General features: G+C 37.3%; 3 protein-coding genes across 4 annotated transcripts in view; 2 read left to right on the top strand and 1 right to left on the bottom strand.

The window, feature by feature from the left end:
• Positions 1-19,336, bottom strand: part of cldn15lb (claudin 15-like b) — a 39,293-nt gene that overhangs the window by 14,144 nt on the left and 5,813 nt on the right. The window lies entirely within an intron of this gene.
• LOC148973421 (uncharacterized) lies at positions 321-4,756 on the top strand. The gene is made up of 16 exons (XM_089121615.1): positions 321-340; positions 646-649; positions 1,519-1,656; positions 1,795-1,887; positions 2,033-2,125; positions 2,263-2,355; positions 2,501-2,593; positions 2,739-2,831; positions 2,977-3,069; positions 3,215-3,307; positions 3,453-3,545; positions 3,691-3,783; positions 3,929-4,021; positions 4,167-4,259; positions 4,402-4,494; positions 4,733-4,756. The coding sequence occupies exons 1-16, from the start codon at positions 321-323 to the stop codon at positions 4,754-4,756; spliced, it is 1,302 nt and encodes a 433-aa protein (XP_088977741.1).
• On the top strand, positions 3,689-13,250 carry LOC148973420 (uncharacterized). The gene is made up of 28 exons (XM_089121614.1): positions 3,689-3,783; positions 3,929-4,021; positions 4,167-4,259; positions 4,402-4,494; positions 5,908-7,078; positions 7,814-8,030; positions 8,309-8,474; positions 8,586-8,668; positions 8,757-8,930; positions 9,021-9,125; positions 9,361-9,444; positions 9,541-9,624; positions 9,720-9,803; positions 9,900-9,983; positions 10,080-10,163; positions 10,260-10,343; positions 10,440-10,523; positions 10,619-10,702; positions 10,799-10,882; positions 10,979-11,062; positions 11,159-11,242; positions 11,339-11,422; positions 11,519-11,602; positions 11,699-11,782; positions 11,879-11,962; positions 12,059-12,142; positions 12,239-12,322; positions 12,396-13,250. Exons 5-28 carry the CDS (start codon positions 5,988-5,990, stop codon positions 13,248-13,250), a joined length of 4,119 nt encoding a protein of 1,372 aa, XP_088977740.1. The 5' UTR covers positions 3,689-3,783; positions 3,929-4,021; positions 4,167-4,259; positions 4,402-4,494; positions 5,908-5,987.

Genomic DNA, 19,336 nt, shown 5'->3' with positions numbered 1-19,336 from the left:
TGATCAGCTCATGTGCGCACCTGCCAGGCGTGGCCATTCAGTCAATCCTCTAAATGCTCACTGTATCCTGATTGGTCGAATCACTGCGTGATCAGCACATGAAAACGGAACGGCTGCCTTCAAAAAATAATAGTTAGAATAATAACACCAGTAACGACAACATTTATTAATATTACTTACTTTCAAGTTACAGATTCTTTAAAGGTTAATTTAAAACGACAAATAGCTTGGAAAATTATTTTGTGAAAATCATGATGGTGATTATAGGTGGTGTGAGGGTTTTGTAATAGATTACATCTTTCAGTCTTTTAAAAAGCATCATGAGGCGACAGAAAGAGCGGTAAGTTGATAACCTTGTTATATACAAAGTAATTAATTGATGCTTTAACCGTACTTTGGTAGACATTTCTTCATTAAGTATTTGTTTAATGATGCCATGTTTTTTACAAGTAATATTTGATTATATTTCAGAACGTACAGTTTTAAACGTTTTGGGAAGGTACGTATTATTATTTTCATCACAGGTTATTCGGTAGTTTTATTACTATTTGTCTTTTGAATTAACAATAATATTTATTTAATTATGTATTTATTTAAATAAATTAAGTTATTAACTTTTTGTTTTGTTTAATTTTCTCTTCACAGAGTCGTAAAATCAGGCTCACTTTGCAAGACATACTGACCGTTTTACACGGCCGTGCCACGGATGAAAGTGCGTATCATTCTGATGGCACCTGGGGAACAATTTGCATTTCTTTGCAGGTTTCAAATTCATTATCAAACAGGATAAGACTAAGGAATATATTTTTGTCACACTTGAAGGTAAGTGAACAAAATATAAATGTAAATTATTACACTTTAATTTACAATGTAATTAATGTGTTAACATCAACACAGTTGTTGTAAATAAAATGTATAAATAAATAAATAAAGATTTTTAGTTTTTGGTTGAACTTGTCATGATTGCTCATTGTATAAGGAGCCTCCTGAAGTCAGTCCAGAGGAGAGAGATGTGTTGGAGGCAGAGTCTCCATCCCCCAAGGTTGTTGTTGTTGTTGTTGAAATGCAGTTTATTATATTATATTATATTATATTATATTATATTATATTATATTATATTATATTATAATACATTACTTTCATTTTACTTAACAGTTTTATGTGCATGCCTAGTTTTGTGCCCTGATAACTTGTTTTGCTTTTTGTGTTTCCGCTGAATATCTAAGCCTTCTACCCTGGGCAGTCCGTTCATTACTTTGGAAAGCAACAGAGGGTCTAAGAGCAGAAAAGTGTTGGAGGCAGAGTCTCTGTAACCAAAAGTTGTTGCTATGTTAAATGCACCTACAATTGTAGATTCATTCCTTTTTCAGCAAATAATTTTTTCTATGTTGTTCCTTATTCTTTCTTTTTTTGGTTTATAATTTTTTTTTAAATAATTTTTGGTTGTTTTTTTTAGACATCAAAAGTGTAGAGACTGAAGAACTCAACAGGACATTGCAATTCCTGTAACATTGTTAGATTGCTCTCTGTTGCCCCCCCCCCCCCCCCCACTGTACATCTCAGTGTTCTCCTCTGGGAAGTCCTGATGCTCCACTTGACACTGACATTGGGTATGAGGACAAGGATCTGGTGGAGGTTGAGTCATCTTCATCCAAGGTAAAGCCTTTGTGCAATGAAGCATCTTGATGTCTGAGACCAAAGAACTTATTAGGACATTGCAGTTCCTTTTACATTGTGAGATTGCTCTCTGTTGTGCAACAATAACGTTTTTTTTTTTCCCACTGTACATCCCAGTGTTCTCCTCTGGGAAGTCCTGATGCTCAACTTGACACTGACATTGTGTATGAGGACAAGGATCTTGTGGAGGTTGAGTCATCTTCATCCAAGGTAAAGCCTTTGTGCAATGAAGCATCTTGATGTCTGAGACCAAAGAACTTATTAGGACATTGCAGTTCCTTTTACATTGTGAGATTGCTCTCTGTTGTGCTACAACAACAATGTTTACTTGTTTTTTCCCCACTGTACATCTCAGTGTTCTCCTCTGGGAAGTCCAGATGCTCCATTTGACACTGACATTGGGTATGAGGACAAGGATCTTGTGGAGGTTGAGTCATCTTCATCCAAGGTAAAGCCTTTGTGCAATGAAGCATCTTGATGTCTGAGACCAAAGAACTTAATAGGACATTGCGATTCCTTTTACATTGTTAGATTGCTCTCTGTTGTGCAACAATAACGTTTTTTTTTTCCCACTGTACATCCCAGTGTTCTCCTCTGGGAAGTCCTGATGCTCAACTTGACACTGACATTGTGTATGAGGACAAGGATCTTGTGGAGGTTGAGTCATCTTCATCCAAGGTATAGCCTTTGTGCAATGAAGCATCTTGATGTCTGAGACCAAATAACTTATTAGGACATTGCAGTTCCTTTTACATTGTGAGATTGCTCTCTATTGTGCTAAAACAACAATGTTTACTTGTTTTTTCCCCACTGTACATCTCAGTGTTCTCCTCTGGGAAGTCCTGATGCTCCATTTGACACTAACATTGGGTATGAGGACAAGGATCTTGTGGAGGTTGAGTCATCTTCATCCAAGGTAAAGCCTTTGTGCAATGAAGCATCTTGATGTCTGAGACCAAAGAACTTATTAGGACATTGCGATTCCTTTTACATTGTGAGATTGCTCTCTATTGTGCTAAAACAACAATGTTTACTTGTTTTTTCCCCACTGTACATCTCAGTGTTCTCCTCTGGGAAGTCCTGATGCTCCATTTGACACTGACATTGGGTATGAGGACAAGGATCTTGTGGAGGTTGAGTCATCTTCATCCAAGGTAAAGCCTTTGTGCAATGAAGCATCTTGATGTCTGAGACAAAAGAACTTATTAGGACATTGCGATTCCTTTTACATTGTGAGATTGCTCTCTGTTGTGCTACAACAACAATGTTTACTTGTTTTTTCCCCACTGTACATCTCAGTGTTCTCCTCTGGGAAGTCCTGATGCTCCATTTGACACTGACATTGGGTATGAGGACAAGGATCTTGTGGAGGTTGAGTCATCTTCATCCAAGGTAAAGCCTTTGTGCAATGAAGCATCTTGATGTCTGAGACCAAAGAACTTATTAGGACATTGCGATTCCTTTTACATTGTGAGATTGCTCTCTATTGTGCTAAAACAACAATGTTTACTTGTTTTTTCCCCACTGTACATCTCAGTGTTCTCCTCTGGGAAGTCCTGATGCTCCATTTGACACTGACATTGGGTATGAGGACAAGGATCTTGTGGAGGTTGAGTCATCTTCATCCAAGGTATAGCCTTTGTGCAATGAAGCATCTTGATGTCTGAGACCAAAGAACTTATTAGGACATTGCAGTTCCTTTTACATTGTGAGATTGCTCTCTGTTGTGCTACAACAACAATGTTTACTTGTTTTTTTCCCACTGTACATCTCAGTGTTCTCCTCTGGGAAGTCCTGATGCTCCATTTGACACTGACATTGGGTATGGGGACAAGGATCTTGTGGAGGTTGAGTCACCTTCATCCAAGGTAAATTCTTTGTGCAATGAAGCATCTTGATGTCTGAGACCAAAGAACTTATTAGGACATTGCGATTCCTTTTACATTGTGAGATTGCTCTCTATTGTGCTAAAACAACAATGTTTACTTGTTTTTTCCCCACTGTACATCTCAGTGTTCTCCTCTGGGAAGTCCTGATGCTCCATTTGACACTGACATTGGGTATGAGGACAAGGATCTTGTGGAGGTTGAGTCATCTTCATCCAAGGTAAAGCCTTTGTGCAATGAAGCATCTTGATGTCTGAGACAAAAGAACTTATTAGGACATTGCGATTCCTTTTACATTGTGAGATTGCTCTCTGTTGTGCTACAACAACAATGTTTACTTGTTTTTTCCCCACTGTACATCTCAGTGTTCTCCTCTGGGAAGTCCTGATGCTCCATTTGACACTGACATTGGGTATGAGGACAAGGATCTTGTGGAGGTTGAGTCATCTTCATCCAAGGTATAGCCTTTGTGCAATGAAGCATCTTGATGTCTGAGACCAAAGAACTTATTAGGACATTGCAGTTCCTTTTACATTGTGAGATTGCTCTCTGTTGTGCTACAACAACAATGTTTACTTGTTTTTTTCCCACTGTACATCTCAGTGTTCTCCTCTGGGAAGTCCTGATGCTCCATTTGACACTGACATTGTGTATGAGGACAAGGATCTTGTGGAGGTTGAGTCACCTTCATCCAAGGTAAATTCTTTGTGCAATGAAGCATCTTGATGTCTGAGACCAAAGAACTTATTAGGACATTGCAGTTCCTTTTACATTGTTAGATTACTCTCTGTTGTGCTACAACAACGTTTACTTTTTTTTTTCCCACTGTACATCCCAGTGTTCTCCTCTGGGAAGTCATGATGCTCCACTTGACACTGACATTGTGCATGAGGGCAAGGATCTTGTGGAGGTTGAGTCATCTTCATCCAAGGTAAAGCCTTTTTTAAGCAGCTCATCAACTTTTATATGAAGGTAGCATTCACCTGATACATGTATTTGAAAAATTTTATAATTTCTGTGATCATTTAAAATTTAATCATTTTAGAATCCAGAAGTAGGGGAGCGCAGGGCACAACCTAACGCAGGGTTAAATGTAACACAGACCTTTTACATAGTCCGTTAGGATCAAGCAGGTTGTGTTTCTGCTCTTTTTCTCTTGCTGCTTGAAGACGGTCTCCCGCAAATTTGTGTAAAGTTTTGATAATATTTCGTGAAGATACTGGACAAAGATTTGTTTTTACACCATGCAAGTAAATTTTTTCATCATACTTTTTTTTTTCCGGTTTCTCAGTTGGGTGTACACGTTTCCAAATCTAACTTTATATTCCCTTAATCACTGTCATGTTGGCTCGAACATAGCACCGTTTTGGAACATGTCAGCAATTCCTGGCAACTGTTAGCTAGGCTTAAAATATGTAATACACAGTGGGGTTAGTTATAGCACAGTGTTACAAACAAGCTGGTGCTTTGTTCAGGTTTTGAGCCACTTTTCATTTTTGATTATTTATTCAGACACTTAACTTTGTTGGACTTTTATATATTCAAATAATGTTGGAATTGAAAATGTTTAAAATTTAGTTAACTATGCATTGATCACTTATTTATTTATTAAAAATATGTAATAAACACTTTTAAATTTGATTTTAAGATCATTTGTATTTTTAATAGAATTAAATGCAGCCGCCACACACAAATCAAATTCAATTGCATTTACAATACTTGCAAAACTTTTTTATGTCTATATCCCTGATATTGATCCATAATAGAAGGATGGATGTATGGATATCTATAAATAATATATCTATATAAACTATATAAATAAAATAGTACTGAATTATGTGTTAGACACAAATGTTACAACCCCTTGGTCTGTTACAATTAACCCCGCATATGGGGTAATTTGTAACATTTGCAATTCTGTCACTTTCAGTGTAACTGTACGAAAATCATAGGTCCTAGAAAAGTATTTAAAGTGTTTACTTGTAGCAGAGATGTGTTACTTGTGTAGAAATAATAATAATCTAACATAATTATTTTTTAATTAATTGAGCAAAAACCAAAATGCGTTAGGTTGTGCCTCAAAAAATAAATTTGTTGAAAGTATTAAGTGTTTTTGTAATTGTAACCCAACCCCCCCCCTCCCCCCAACACACACACACACACACACACACACAAAACCAAATCAACATGAATCAATGAAGCTTACCAAATAAAGTTAAAATTTTAAATACAAGTTTAGACTGTTCTACATGGATATGAAGATCCTTCAGATAGGACTAGCAGAAAAACAGTTTTTACGCTTAACTACAGTTAATGTATTTTACAAATTTATTCTTTCATTTAGCTCTCTGAAAGACAGGATTCCAGCCAAGAATCTGAAACAGCTGATAGCCTTTTTTTTCTGCATAAGCTGCCAACAGGCCCATGTTTTTTTTTATGGACAATAAGGAGTGGAGCGTCCTAAGACAACGACAGGTTGGACACCAATTTAAAGATCTGCAGTGGACAAATATCATATCAAAAGGAATTGAATCTGTACATCCATACTGCAGCATTGCTTTTAAAAGGCACACTGTCAAAACCAAATTATCGAAAAGAAAAGGCCCTTTATTTAATTGCCTGGGATACTGCACATTCTCAGATTGCCCAGTTTGTGTAGAGGTCACTGTGAGGGATGAAAGTACCCTCAAGGCTTGGGTGACATTTCAGGGAGAGGAGGTTTGTCACAGTCTTGATGAATTAAAAAGAAGGTATGTTAGGGCTGATAGCAGAGACATTTTTGGGCAACAACTTCAATCAGTTCTCCCAAGGGCCTTATATTTACAGTGTCTGGACAAAATAGAACCTCAAGTGTTTGAATCCGGATGTAGAGACCAGGCACCTACAGCTGCAGTCCTCAAAAACATTGGCTACATGGCAAGAAATAAACGCAGAAGGCATATGAATGAAACCTTAAGTCTTGTCAAAATGGTGGAGGAAAAAACAGATGAAGACAACGAGGTTCTTCAGAGGGTGCTCTTGCACCCCAAAGGAGTGATGTTGTGGTCAAAAAACACAATCAGACTTTTCCATCGGCGGTGCAGGGATGACATTGTTTATATTGATGCCACAGGGAGCATCGTACAAAAGGCGCAAGGAAAAACTGCACCTTTTTATGTGTACGAGTTGGTGGTGAGGCATCCTATTAAAGGATCCTCCCCCATACCCGTTGCCACCTATGTCACCTGCCAACATACCACTGCATCGGTGTTGTTTTTTTTGGAGTCATTCCAAACTGATTACTACAAGTTGTTTGGAAGTAAATCTGTGAGGAGACCTGTTATGGTTATGTGCGATGGGTCCCTTGTCTTGATGCAAGCTGTTGCATACACCTTTTGCAAACTCACATTGGAGAGCTTGCTCAGCTTGTACTTCGAAATTGTCACTGGAAATTTGAAAGAAGTCATGGACATTCCAGTTCTTCATCGGTGCCTCAGCCACATTATGAAGAACGCAAAAATGTTCTGCAGAAAACAGTAAGTTCATATATATATATATATATATATATATATATATATATATATCCACATTTTAGTGTTGTCTTACATGTTTAGTCACATAAAATCATTTATTAACTTTGAAATAAACAATTGAATGGACGTCGTCATGGTTTACATTGGAACTATTCTTTAAAAAGTGAACCATAGAACTCCAAAAACTATTTTTCAAAATATCTTAAAGTAGTGGATGGAGTTCAATAATTGTCTTTATGTTAGAGAAAATTGGTTACACTTTCTTTTAAGCTGTCTTTGTTACACTTTAATTATACATGTGAGTACTGAGTATATGTACTTACAAAAGGATTAGTGTTTGGTTTGGTTTAGTGTTAATTGGTTGTAATTATAGCATTTTTAATAGGTATTACTATAATAACCGCTGTAATAATAATGTACTGTAATAATGTACTGTAACATTTTACAGTGACACTGTAAAATCAATTTGTTAGCAAATTTGTGAATGTGAAAACATAGCTACAGTTATTTCTGCGACATCATAGCTACGGTTATTTCTGCTTGTGTATAGAAGGTCTGTAATGTTACATTACGTTATACCAAAACGAAAACACAAAGTATAAACCAAAAAATGTAAGAAAATTTTAACATTTAATGTAAGCATGATAATAGTAAATTGTTGTCTTTTTCAGAGAGGTTTTTGGTTCAAGTTTTTTTGTCTGTAATAAATGTTAAAATAAAAATTATCTTGTTTATCAGTTGCCCCAAACACTACAAGCTGTCCATGCATCTGTTCGGCCTCCTAACAAGTGCTGCCACACTGTTGGAAATTGACGACATCATTACAAGCATGGCAGTACTGTTCTCAAGTCCTCAGAGTGGTGACATTGTGGAAAAGCACTTCCAAAACCTGCAGAACAGATTGCAAACAATTGGGTTTTATGAAGGCAGCGAGCGTGCAGAAATTGACTTTGAGGTTTGTCTGATTTGTGCAGTGTACAACTGTATGTTTCTGTTTCACTTAAATGTTGCTATAACATTTTTATATCATTGTGTATGATCGTAATGTGACAATCTGCAATTATGTTAGAGAACTGTTGCAAATTTGAGTGACACATGAACTCATGTAGCATTGGCTTTATGTGATGAAATATTGGCCTCGAAAATGGTCAACCATGATTTCATATAGCATCAAGAACTGATACAGTATCTCTTTTCCTTATTTTATGGAACCAAATTTAACTTTATTTGCAGATGACCATGGGACCCACAACATTTCAAAGTCATTTTGAGGAAATTGTGGAAAACGCACCTGTTGATGAAAAGGGGGAGCCAAATGAGTATCATTCACCTACATTCATGCCCAACCTTGTCAAATATTTCCTACCTCAGGCAGTTTTGTGGTCCGGTCTCATGCTGGGTAAGTGACAACATAATTTTTTAGGATAGCTTGGGGAGAGGTTGTGGGATTTGAACAATGGGAAACATTTGACATTGCATTTAAAGGTCTAAATTTGTTACATTAATATAGGTGATCTTGGCCGTCATGGAAAAGGACCAGCTTACAAACATTTCTCCAAGATTTTTAAGCGCTGTAGTCAGTCAGGCACACAGGTACATGTATGATAATGTCTTAAACAAAATTACATGCCCAATATGTGTAGTCTTTAACTCTCAGTAATTATTTTAACCAATAATGTAGAACTACACTGAGGACAACAAGACACAGGGTATAATGGAGAAAAGCCAATGGGATCTGAAAAAAATTAGATTCCAGAGACGTCGTCTCACAAGGCTTGATGACTTTGTGCAGATTTATCAACAATCCCATAATGCTCTCTTAATGGAATTCTCTGACTCTACACGCAAGAGAAAAGTACGTTTATTTAAATGTTTACCTTCAGTATAAGTACTTACCTGTACTTATTTATAAAGTAATTATTCCAATGAATCTGCTTTATTAAAGACGTTCAGGGTAAATGTTGAACGCTGGAGAGAAAGGAAGCCCTCCAAGAAAGGCATCTACGTGTCGCCAATAAAGAAAGGTTTCCCATTCCAGAAAAGAAAAGTGGTATTACATTATCAAATACAATCAAACTTGTCACCCTTCATTGTTCGTTATGGTTTTACTTAAAAACATGACTACTATTTATAGTATACTTTCGAACATTTAAAATGTATTAAATGTTAAAGAGTAATTTCGATGTAAATTAAATAATAAATGAATAATTTCTGATGCCACAAATATAATTTTATTGTATGTGATTTGTGAGCTGTATCTTTCTTTATGTGATGTGAATGGTTAGACTGGAGTCAAAGGAGGCAAAACGGCTCTAAAAGAACCAAAGACTGTGACGGACACCAGCTCGCCTGGACCCAAGCCAGATAAGGTACGACTTTAAAGTTATTCTGAAAGACATTTCTTAAAGAGTTTTACAGTGCATCCAGTGAGCCTTAATCTTCATGTATGTGATGTGAATGGTTAGACTGCAGTCAAAGGAGGCAAAACGGCTCTAAAAGGACCAAAGACTGTGACGGACACCAGCTCGCCTGGACCCAAGTCAGAAAAGGTACGACTTTAATGTTATTTTGAAAGACATTGCTTAAAGAGTTTTACAGTGCATCCAGTGAGCTGTATCTTCCTTTATGTGATGTGAATGGTTAGACTGCAGTCAAAGGAGGCAAAACGGCTCTAAAGGGACCAAAGACTGTGACGGACACCAGCTCGCCTGGACCTAAGCCAGATAAGGTACGACTGTAAAGTTATTCTGAAAGACATTTCTTAAAGAGTTTGCACAGTGCATCCAGTGAGCTGTATTTTCCTGTATGTGATGTGAATGGTTAGACTCCAGTCAAAGGAGGCAAAACGGCTCTAAAAGGACCAAAGACTGTGACGGACACCAGCTCGCCTGGACCCAAGTCAGAAAAGGTACGACTTTAATGTTATTTTGAAAGACATTACTTAAAGAGTTTGCACAGTGCATCCAGTGAGCTGTATTTTCCTGTATGTGATGTGAATGGTTAGACTCCAGTCAAAGGAGGCAAAACGGCTCTAAAAGAACCAAAGACTGTGACGGACACCAGCTCGCCTGGACCCAAGCCAGATAAGGTACGACTTTAAAGTTATTCTGAAAGACATTTCTTAAAGAGTTTTACAGTGCATCCAGTGAGCCTTAATCTTCATGTATGTGATGTGAATGGTTAGACTGCAGTCAAAGGAGGCAAAACGGCTCTAAAAGGACCAAAGACTGTGACGGACACCAGCTCGCCTGGACCCAAGTCAGAAAAGGTACGACTTTAATGTTATTTTGAAAGACATTGCTTAAAGAGTTTGCCCAGTGCATCCAGTGAGCTGTATTTTTCTGTATGTGATGTGAATGGTTAGACTCCAGTCAAAGGAGGCAAAACGGCTCTAAAAGGACCAAAGACTGTGACGGACACCAGCTCGCCTGGACCCAAGTCAGAAAAGGTACGACTTTAATGTTATTTTGAAAGACATTGCTTAAAGAGTTTTACAGTGCATCCAGTGAGCTGTATCTTCCTTTATGTGATGTGAATGGTTAGACTCCAGTCAAAGGAGGCAAAACGGCTCTAAAAGGACCAAAGACTGTGACGGACACCAGCTCGCCTGGACCCAAGTCAGAAAAGGTACGACTTTAATGTTATTTTGAAAGACATTTCTTAAAGAGTTTGCCCAGTGCATCCAGTGAGCTGTATCTTCCTGTATGTGATGTGAATGGTTAGACTCCAGTCAAAGGAGGCAAAACGGCTCTAAAAGGACCAACGACTGTGACGGACACCAGCTCGCCTGGACCCAAGTCAGAAAAGGTACGACTTTAATGTTATTTTGAAAGACATTGCTTAAAGAGTTTGCACAGTGCATCCTGTGAGCTGTATCTTCCTTTATGTGATGTGAATGGTTAGACTGCAGTCAAAGGAGGCAAAACGGCTCTAAAGGGACCAAAGACTGTGACGGACACCAGCTCGCCTGGACCTAAGCCAGATAAGGTACGACTGTAAAGTTATTCTGAAAGACATTTCTTAAAGAGTTTTACAGTGCATCCAGTGAGCCTTAATCTTCATGTATGTGATGTGAATGGTTAGACTCCAGTCAAAGGAGGCAAAACGGCTCTAAAAGGACCAAAGACTGTGACGGGCACCAGCTCGCCTGGACCCAAGCCAGATAAGGTACGACTGTAAAGTTATTCTGAAAGACATTTCTTAAAGAGTTTTACAGTGCATCCAGTGAGCCTTAATCTTCATGTATGTGATGTGAATGGTTAGACTGCAGTCAAAGGAGGCAAAACGGCTCTAAAAGGACCAAAGACTGTGACGGACACCAGCTCGCCTGGACCCAAGTCAGAAAAGGTACGACTTTAATGTTATTTTGAAAGACATTGCTTAAAGAGTTTGCCCAGTGCATCCAGTGAGCTGTATTTTTCTGTATGTGATGTGAATGGTTAGACTCCAGTCAAAGGAGGCAAAACGGCTCTAAAAGAACCAAAGACTGTGACGGACACCAGCTCGCCTGGACCTAAGCCAGATAAGGTCCGACTGTAAAGTTATTCTGAAAGACATTTCTTAAAGAGTTTTACAGTGCATCCAGTGAGCCCTAATCTTCATGTATGTGATGTGAATGGTTAGACTCCAGTCAAAGGAGGCAAAACGGCTCTAAAAGGACCAAAGACTGTGACGGACACCAGCTCGCCTGGACCCAAGCCAGATAAGGTACGACTTTAAAGTTATTCTGAAAGACATTTCTTAAAGAGTTTGCACAGTGCATCCAGTGAGCTGTATCTTCTTTTATGTTATGTGAATGGTTAGACTGCAGTCAAAGGAGGCAAAACGGCTCTAAAAGAACCAAAGACTGTGACGGACACCAGCTCGTCTGGACCCAAATCAGAAAAGGTACGACTTTAATGTTATTTTGAAAGACATTGCTTAAAGAGTTTGCCCAGTGCATCCAGTGAGCTGTATATTTCTGTATGTGATGTGAATGGTTAGACTGCAGTCAAAGGAGGCAAAACGGCTCTAAAAAGACAAAAGACAGCGACGGACACCAGATCGCCTGGACCCAAGTCAGACAAGGTACAACTTTAAATTTATTCTGAAAGACATTGCTTAATGTGTTTTCCCAGTGCATCCACTGAGTTGTATCTTCCTTTATGTGATGTGAACGTTTAGGCTGCAGTCAAAGAAGGCAAAACGGCTTTAAAAGGACCAAAGACTGTGACGGGCACCAGCTCACCTGGACCCAAGTCAGATAAGGTAATACTACTTTGATAAGAATTAATCTAATCAATCTATCACACATTTTTTTTAAAATATATATGTTCCACAGAAACCTTTAAGGAACACAGACATCCCTATCAAACCTGGGAGTACAACAAGGTCTGTAAATAAGAACTATGGACCATGCTGGCAAGGAGCAGACCCCTCCCAAAAAAAATCAGCAGTAAGACTACAAAGGCCTCCTCAGGTCCCAAAACGTAGCAAAATGACTGCTGTTCTCCATCCGCAGCACTGGCTTAGTTGTGATGAAATAGATTTTGCATCATACTTGCTTGCAAGCGAGTACCCTCACATTCATGGGTTTCAGTCAAGTGTTTTATTTTGTGTTTTACATGATGGAGGGATTGTGGGTACTCCAAGCAGCCCATTTGTACAAATTTTACACACTGGTGGCAACCACTGGGTAACTGCTAGCAACCTGTTTTGCAGTGACAATCAGGTTTGCATTTACGACAGTCTTTCGACAATGCTGAACAACAAAGACAAACAAATTTTGTCATGGTTACTTAGGCCAATGGATGACCAATTTACAATTATTCATCCTGCTGTCCAACATCAGTCAAATTCTAGCAACTGTGGTTTGTTTGCAATTGCATTTGCATTTGCATTATGCAGCAACCTTAGGCCAGAAAACTGCAAGTTCCGTGAGGGCCGGTTGAGGACAGAACTTCTAACTTCCTTCAGGAAAGGTAAAATACATTTTAAAACAGAGCCAAGGGTTAGCGTTGAAAATTCTGGACAAACACATGTGGATGTGTACTGCATATGCAGGACTGCACACTGCAGGGAAGTAATGGTTGAATGTTCTTCGTGCAAGGGGTGGTATCATCCTAACTGTGTGAAGATACCCCAAAATGCCATTACTGGGGATGATGATTGGAAATGCCGCAATTGTACTGGCTAAATCTAAATATATATATATATATATATATATATATATATATATTTTTTTTTTTTCCTAAATACAATTTAGGAAGTTAAATTACTTTATGGAAAGTATGTTTATTTTTTCTTGATAGTGCCCTCGCAACAAGTGTGTGAAATATATTGTGGTTTCAGTTTAGGTTTTCATTTCTTGATTATAAACATTTTTATTGTTTCACTACCATTTAAAATGGTCTATTTAAAGTAGCCATGTAAAGTTAAGCTTTTATTTTATATAAATGTTAATAACAGGGTTTAATGCAAACTTTTTTTTATTTATGTTCGCGTGTGTGGTTTTTTGTGACATGTTTCTAAACGTTGATGTTCTTCATAAAACAAATGGCTTGAATAAACAAATTGCATCTGTGTTTTTTTTTTATCCAACAGTATCTAAGTAAATAAATGTAAATTACAAAGAAAGTTTAAAACTTTAAACTATCAATGTGAGATAAATGACGTATAAATAATAGTTTTAGTACTGTACAATTTAGTGCTGAGGAGGTCTTTTTACACATCTGAAGTAAATGTAAGTGACATATTACAAAATGCATTTTTTTCCTACTTATTACAAACGAGGTCTTTATGTGCCCCAAAAGTGGAATAATGTGACATTTCTCCAAAATGCTACAGTAAACTGGTTTGATATGAGTTGTCTACACTGTATGGGATGTCCCGTACAAGACCATTAGTTTTTTCTACCTATTAGAAATGAGGTCTTTATGGGCCTCTGAATACAAATAATGTGGCATTTCTCCAAATTGATACAGTAAAATGTTTTGATATGAGGTGTGTATACAGTAGGGGACGTCCCTTACAAGAAATGAACATTAGATTTTTCTACTTATTAGAAATGAGGTCTTTATGGGCCTCTGAAGTCAACTAATGTGACATTTCTCCAAAATGCTACAGTAAAATGTTTTGATATGAGGTGTGTGTACTGTATGGGACGTCCCATACAAGAATCGACCATTAGTTTTTTCTACTTATTAGAAATGAGGAATTTATAGGCCTCTGAAGTTGAATAATATGGCATTTCTCCAAAATGTTACAGTAAAGTGGTTTGATATGAGGTGTGTGTACTGTATGGGACGTCCCATACAAGAATCGACCATTAGTTTTTTCTACTTATTAGAAATGAGGAATTTATAGGCCTCTGAAGTTGAATAATATGGCATTTCTCCAAAATGCTACAGTAAAGTGGTTTGATATGAGGTGTGTGTACTGTATGGGACGTCATGTACAAGAATCCACCATTAGTTTTTTCTACTTATTATTAACGAGTAATTAATGGGCCTCTGAAGTCGAATAATGTGACCTGTCTCCAAAATGCTACAGTAAAATATTTTGATATGGGGTGTGTATACTGTATGGGACGTCCCTTACAAGAACTGACCATTGTTTTTTTCTACTTATTAGAAAATAGGTTTTTATAGGTGTCTAAAGTAGAAGAGAGGCCTATATCTTCAAAACGCTGCAGTAAAATGGCTAGATAATTGGTGAGCACACTCTATGGGACGTCCCGTACATGACCTGACCATTGGTTTTTTCTACTAATTAGAAAATAGGTTTTTATAGGTGTCTAAAGTAGAAGAGAGGCTTATATCTCCAAAACGCTGCAGTAAAATGGCTAGATAATTGGTGTGCACACTCTACGGGACGTCCCGTACATGACCTGACCATTGTTTTTTTGTACTTATTAGAAAATAGGTTTTTATAGGTGTCTAAAGTAGAAGAGAGGCCTATATCTTCAAAACGCTGCAGTAAAATGGCTAGATAATTGGTGAGCACACTCTATGGGACGTCCCGTACATGACCTGACCATTGGTTTTTTCTACTAATTAGAAAATAGGTTTTTATAGGTGTCTAAAGTAGAAGAGAGGCTTATATCTCCAAAACGCTGCAGTAAAATGGCTAGATAATTGGTGTGCACACTCTACGGGACGTCCCGTACATGACCTGGCCATTGGTTTTTTCTACTAATTAGAAAATAGGTTTTTATAGGTGTCTAAAGTAGAAGAGAGGCTTATATCTCCAAAACGCTGCAGTAAAATGGCTAGATAATTGGTGTGCACACTCTACGGGACGTCCCGTACATGACCTGACCATTGTTTTTTTGTACTTATTAGAAATGAGGTTTTTATTTGTGTCTAAAGTAGAAGAGAGGCCTATATCTCCAAAACGCTGCAGTAAAATGGTTAGATAATTGGTGTGCACACTCTACGGGACGTCTCGTACATGACCTGGCCATTGGTTTTTTCTACTTATTTGAAATGAGGTTTTTATTTGTGTCTAAAGTAGAAAAGAGGCCTATATCTCCAAAACGCTGCAGTAAAATTGTTAGATAATTGGTGTGCACACTCTATGGGACGTCCCGTACATGACCTGACCATTGTTTTTTTCTACTTATTAGAAAATAGGTTTTTATTTGTGTCTAAAGTAGAAGAGAGGCCTATATCTCCAAAACGCTGCAGTAAAATGGTTAGATAATTGGTGTGCACACTCTACGGGACGTCCCGTACATGACCTGGCCATTGGTTTTTTATACTAATTCGAAATGAGGTTTTTATTTGTGTCTAAAGTAGAAAAGAGGCCTATATCTCCAAAACGCTGCAGTAAAATGGTTAGATAATTGGTGTGCACACTCTACGGGACGTCCCGTACATGACCTGACCATTGTTTTTTTCTACTTATTAGAAATGAGGTTTTTATTTGTGTCTAAAGTAGAAGAGAGGCCTATATCTCCAAAACGCTGCAGTAAAATGGTTAGATAATTGGTGTGCACACTCTACGGGACGTCCCGTACATGACCTGGCCATTGGTTTTTTCTACTTATTTGAAATGAGGTTTTTATTTGTGTCTAAAGTAGAAAAGAGGCCTATATCTCCAAAACGCTGCAGTAAAATGGTTAGATAATTGGTGTGCACACTCTATGGGACGTCCCGTACATGACCTGGCCATTGGTTTTTTCTACTTATTTGAAATGAGGTTTTTATTTGTGTCTAAAGTAGAAAAGAGGCCTATATCTCCAAAACGCTGCAGTAAAACGGTTAGATAATTGGTGTGCACACTCTATGGGACGTCCCGTACATAACTTGACCATTGTTGTTTTCTACTTATTAGAAAATAGGTTTTTATTTGTGTCTAAAGTAGAAGAGAGGCCTATATCTCCAAAACGCTGCAGTAAAATGGTTAGATAATTGGTGTGCACACTGTATGGGACGTCTCGTACATGACCTGGCCATTGGTTTTTTCTACTTATTTGAAATGAGGTTTTTATTTGTGTCTTAAGTAGAAAAGAGGCCTATATCTCCAAAACGCTGCAGTAAAATTGTTAGATAATTGGTGTGCACACTCTATGGGACGTCCCGTACATGACCTGACCATTGTTTTTTTCTACTTATTAGAAAATAGGTTTTTATTTGTGTCTAAAGTAGAAGAGAGGCCTATATCTCCAAAACGCTGCAGTAAAATGGTTAGATAATTGGTGTGCACACTCTACGGGACGTCCCGTACATGACCTGGCCATTGGTTTTTTATACTAATTCGAAATGAGGTTTTTATTTGTGTCTAAAGTAGAAAAGAGGCCTATATCTCCAAAACGCTGCAGTAAAATGGTTAGATAATTGGTGTGCACACTCTACGGGACGTCCCGTACATGACCTGACCATTGTTTTTTTCTACTTATTAGAAATGAGGTTTTTATTTGTGTCTAAAGTAGAAGAGAGGCCTATATCTCCAAAACGCTGCAGCAAAATGGTTAGATAATTGGTGTGCACACTCTACGGGACGTCCCGTACATGACCTGGCCATTGTTTTTTTCTACTAATTTGAAATGAGGTTTTTATAGGTGTCTAAAGTAGAAAAGAGGCCTATATCTCCAAAACGCTGCAGTAAAATTGCTAGATAATTGGTGAGCACACTCTATGGGACGTCCCGTACATGAAATGACCATTGTTTTTTCCTACTTATTAGAAATGAGGTTTTTATTGTTGTTTATAGTTGAATAGTTGCCTATATCTCCAAAACGCTGCAGTAAAACGGTAAGATATTTGGTGAGCACACTCTATGGGACGTCCCGTACATAACTTGACCATTGTTGTTTTCTACTTATTAGAAAATAGGTTTTTATTTGTGTCTAAAGTAGAAGAGAGGCCTATATCTCCAAAACGCTGCAGTAAAATGGTTAGATAATTGGTGTGCACACTGTATGGGACGTCTCGTACATGACCTGGCCATTGGTTTTTTCTACTTATTTGAAATGAGGTTTTTTTATTTGTGTCTAAAGTAGAAAAGAGGCCTATATCTCCAAAACGCTGCAGTAAAATGGTTAGATAATTGGTGTGCACACTCTACGGGACGTCCCGTACATGACCTGACCATTGTTTTTTTCTACTTATTAGAAATGAGGTTTTTATTTGTGTCTAAAGTAGAAGAGAGGCCTATATCTCCAAAACGCTGCAGTAAAATGGTTAGATAATTGGTGTGCACACTCTACGGGACGTCCCGTACATGACCTGACCATTGTTTTTTTGTACTTATTAGAAATGAGGTTTTTATTTGTGTCTAAAGTAGAAGAGAGGCCTATATCTCCAAAACGCTGCAGTAAAATGGTTAGATAATTGGTGAGCACACTCTATGGGATGTCCCGTACATGACCTGACCATTGTTTTTTTTTATACTTATTAAAAAATATTTTTTATAGGTGTCCAAAGTAGAAGAGAGGCCTATATCTCCAAAACGCTGCAGTAAAATGGTTAGATAATTGGTGTGCACACTCTATGGGACGTCCCGTACATGACCTGACCATTGTTTTTTTGTACTTATTAGAAATGAGGTTTTTGTTTGTGTCTAAAGTAGAATAGAGGCCTATATCTCTAAAAGCGCTGCAGTAAAATGGTTAGATATTTGGTGAGCACACTCTATGGGACGTCCCGTACATGACCTGACCATTGGTTTTTTCTACTTATTAGAAATGAGGTTTTTATTTGTGTCTAAAGAAGAATAGAGGCCTATATCTCCAAAACGCTGCAGTAAAATGGTTAGATAATTGGTGTGCACAGTCTATGGGACGTCCCGTACATGACATGACCATTGTTTTTTTCTACTTATAGGTTTTTATAGGTGTCTAAAGTAGAAGAGAGGCATTGGGACATTAGGACATGGGACATTTAATTCAAGAGAAACTGTCTTTTTAATACTAAAAAAACATGAAAAAAGAGGCATTTAAAAGAGTGTATACTTTATTTGATCTCTTTTTACAAATAATTATGCTGTAAACCTGTACATAAAAAATGTCTTGAGGTGTTACCTGTAAAGAAAAAAACCAAAACATATGTCAAAGAATTACAAATGTCAAAGACGAAATGAGTAGATAGATAGATAGATAGATAGATAGATAGATAGATAGATAGATAGATAGATAGATAGATAGATAGATAGATGATAGATAGATAGATTACAAAGAAAGAAAGAATGAAAGAAAGAAAATAGAAAGATAGAAAGAATGAAAGAAAGAAAAATAGAAAGAAAGAAAGAAACATAGAAAGAAAGAAAGAAATACAGAAAGAAAAAACAGCTAGATAAATAGATAGATAGATAGATAGATAGATTACAAACAAAGAAAGAAAGAAAGAAAGAAAGAAAGAAAAATAGAAAGATAGAAAGAAAGAAAAATAGAAAGATAGAAAGAAAGATAGAAAGAAAGAAAATAGAAAGAAAGAAAGAAAGAAAAATAGAAAGATAGAACGAATGAAAGAAAGAAAGAAAGAAAGAATGAAAGAAAGAAAAATAGAAAGAAAGAATGAAAGAAAGAAAAATAGAAAGAAAGAAAGAAAGAAAAATAGATGGAAAGAAAGAAAGAAATGATAGATAGATAGACATAGATAGATAGATAGATAGATAGATAGATAGATAGATAGATAGATAGATAGATAGATAGATAGATAGATAGATAGATAGATAGATAGATAGATAGATAGATAGATAGATAGATAGATAGATAGATAGATAGATAGATAGATAGATAGATACAGACGGACGGAAACGATCTGGGCAACTCAAGCGCCT

The sequence above is a fragment of the Pimephales promelas genome, chromosome 16 (assembly GCF_988280905.1).
Source record: "Pimephales promelas chromosome 16, fPimPro1.hap1.1, whole genome shotgun sequence".
Lineage (NCBI taxonomy): Eukaryota > Metazoa > Chordata > Actinopteri > Cypriniformes > Leuciscidae > Pimephales > Pimephales promelas.
This window is presented reverse-complemented; position numbering and strand designations above follow the sequence as displayed.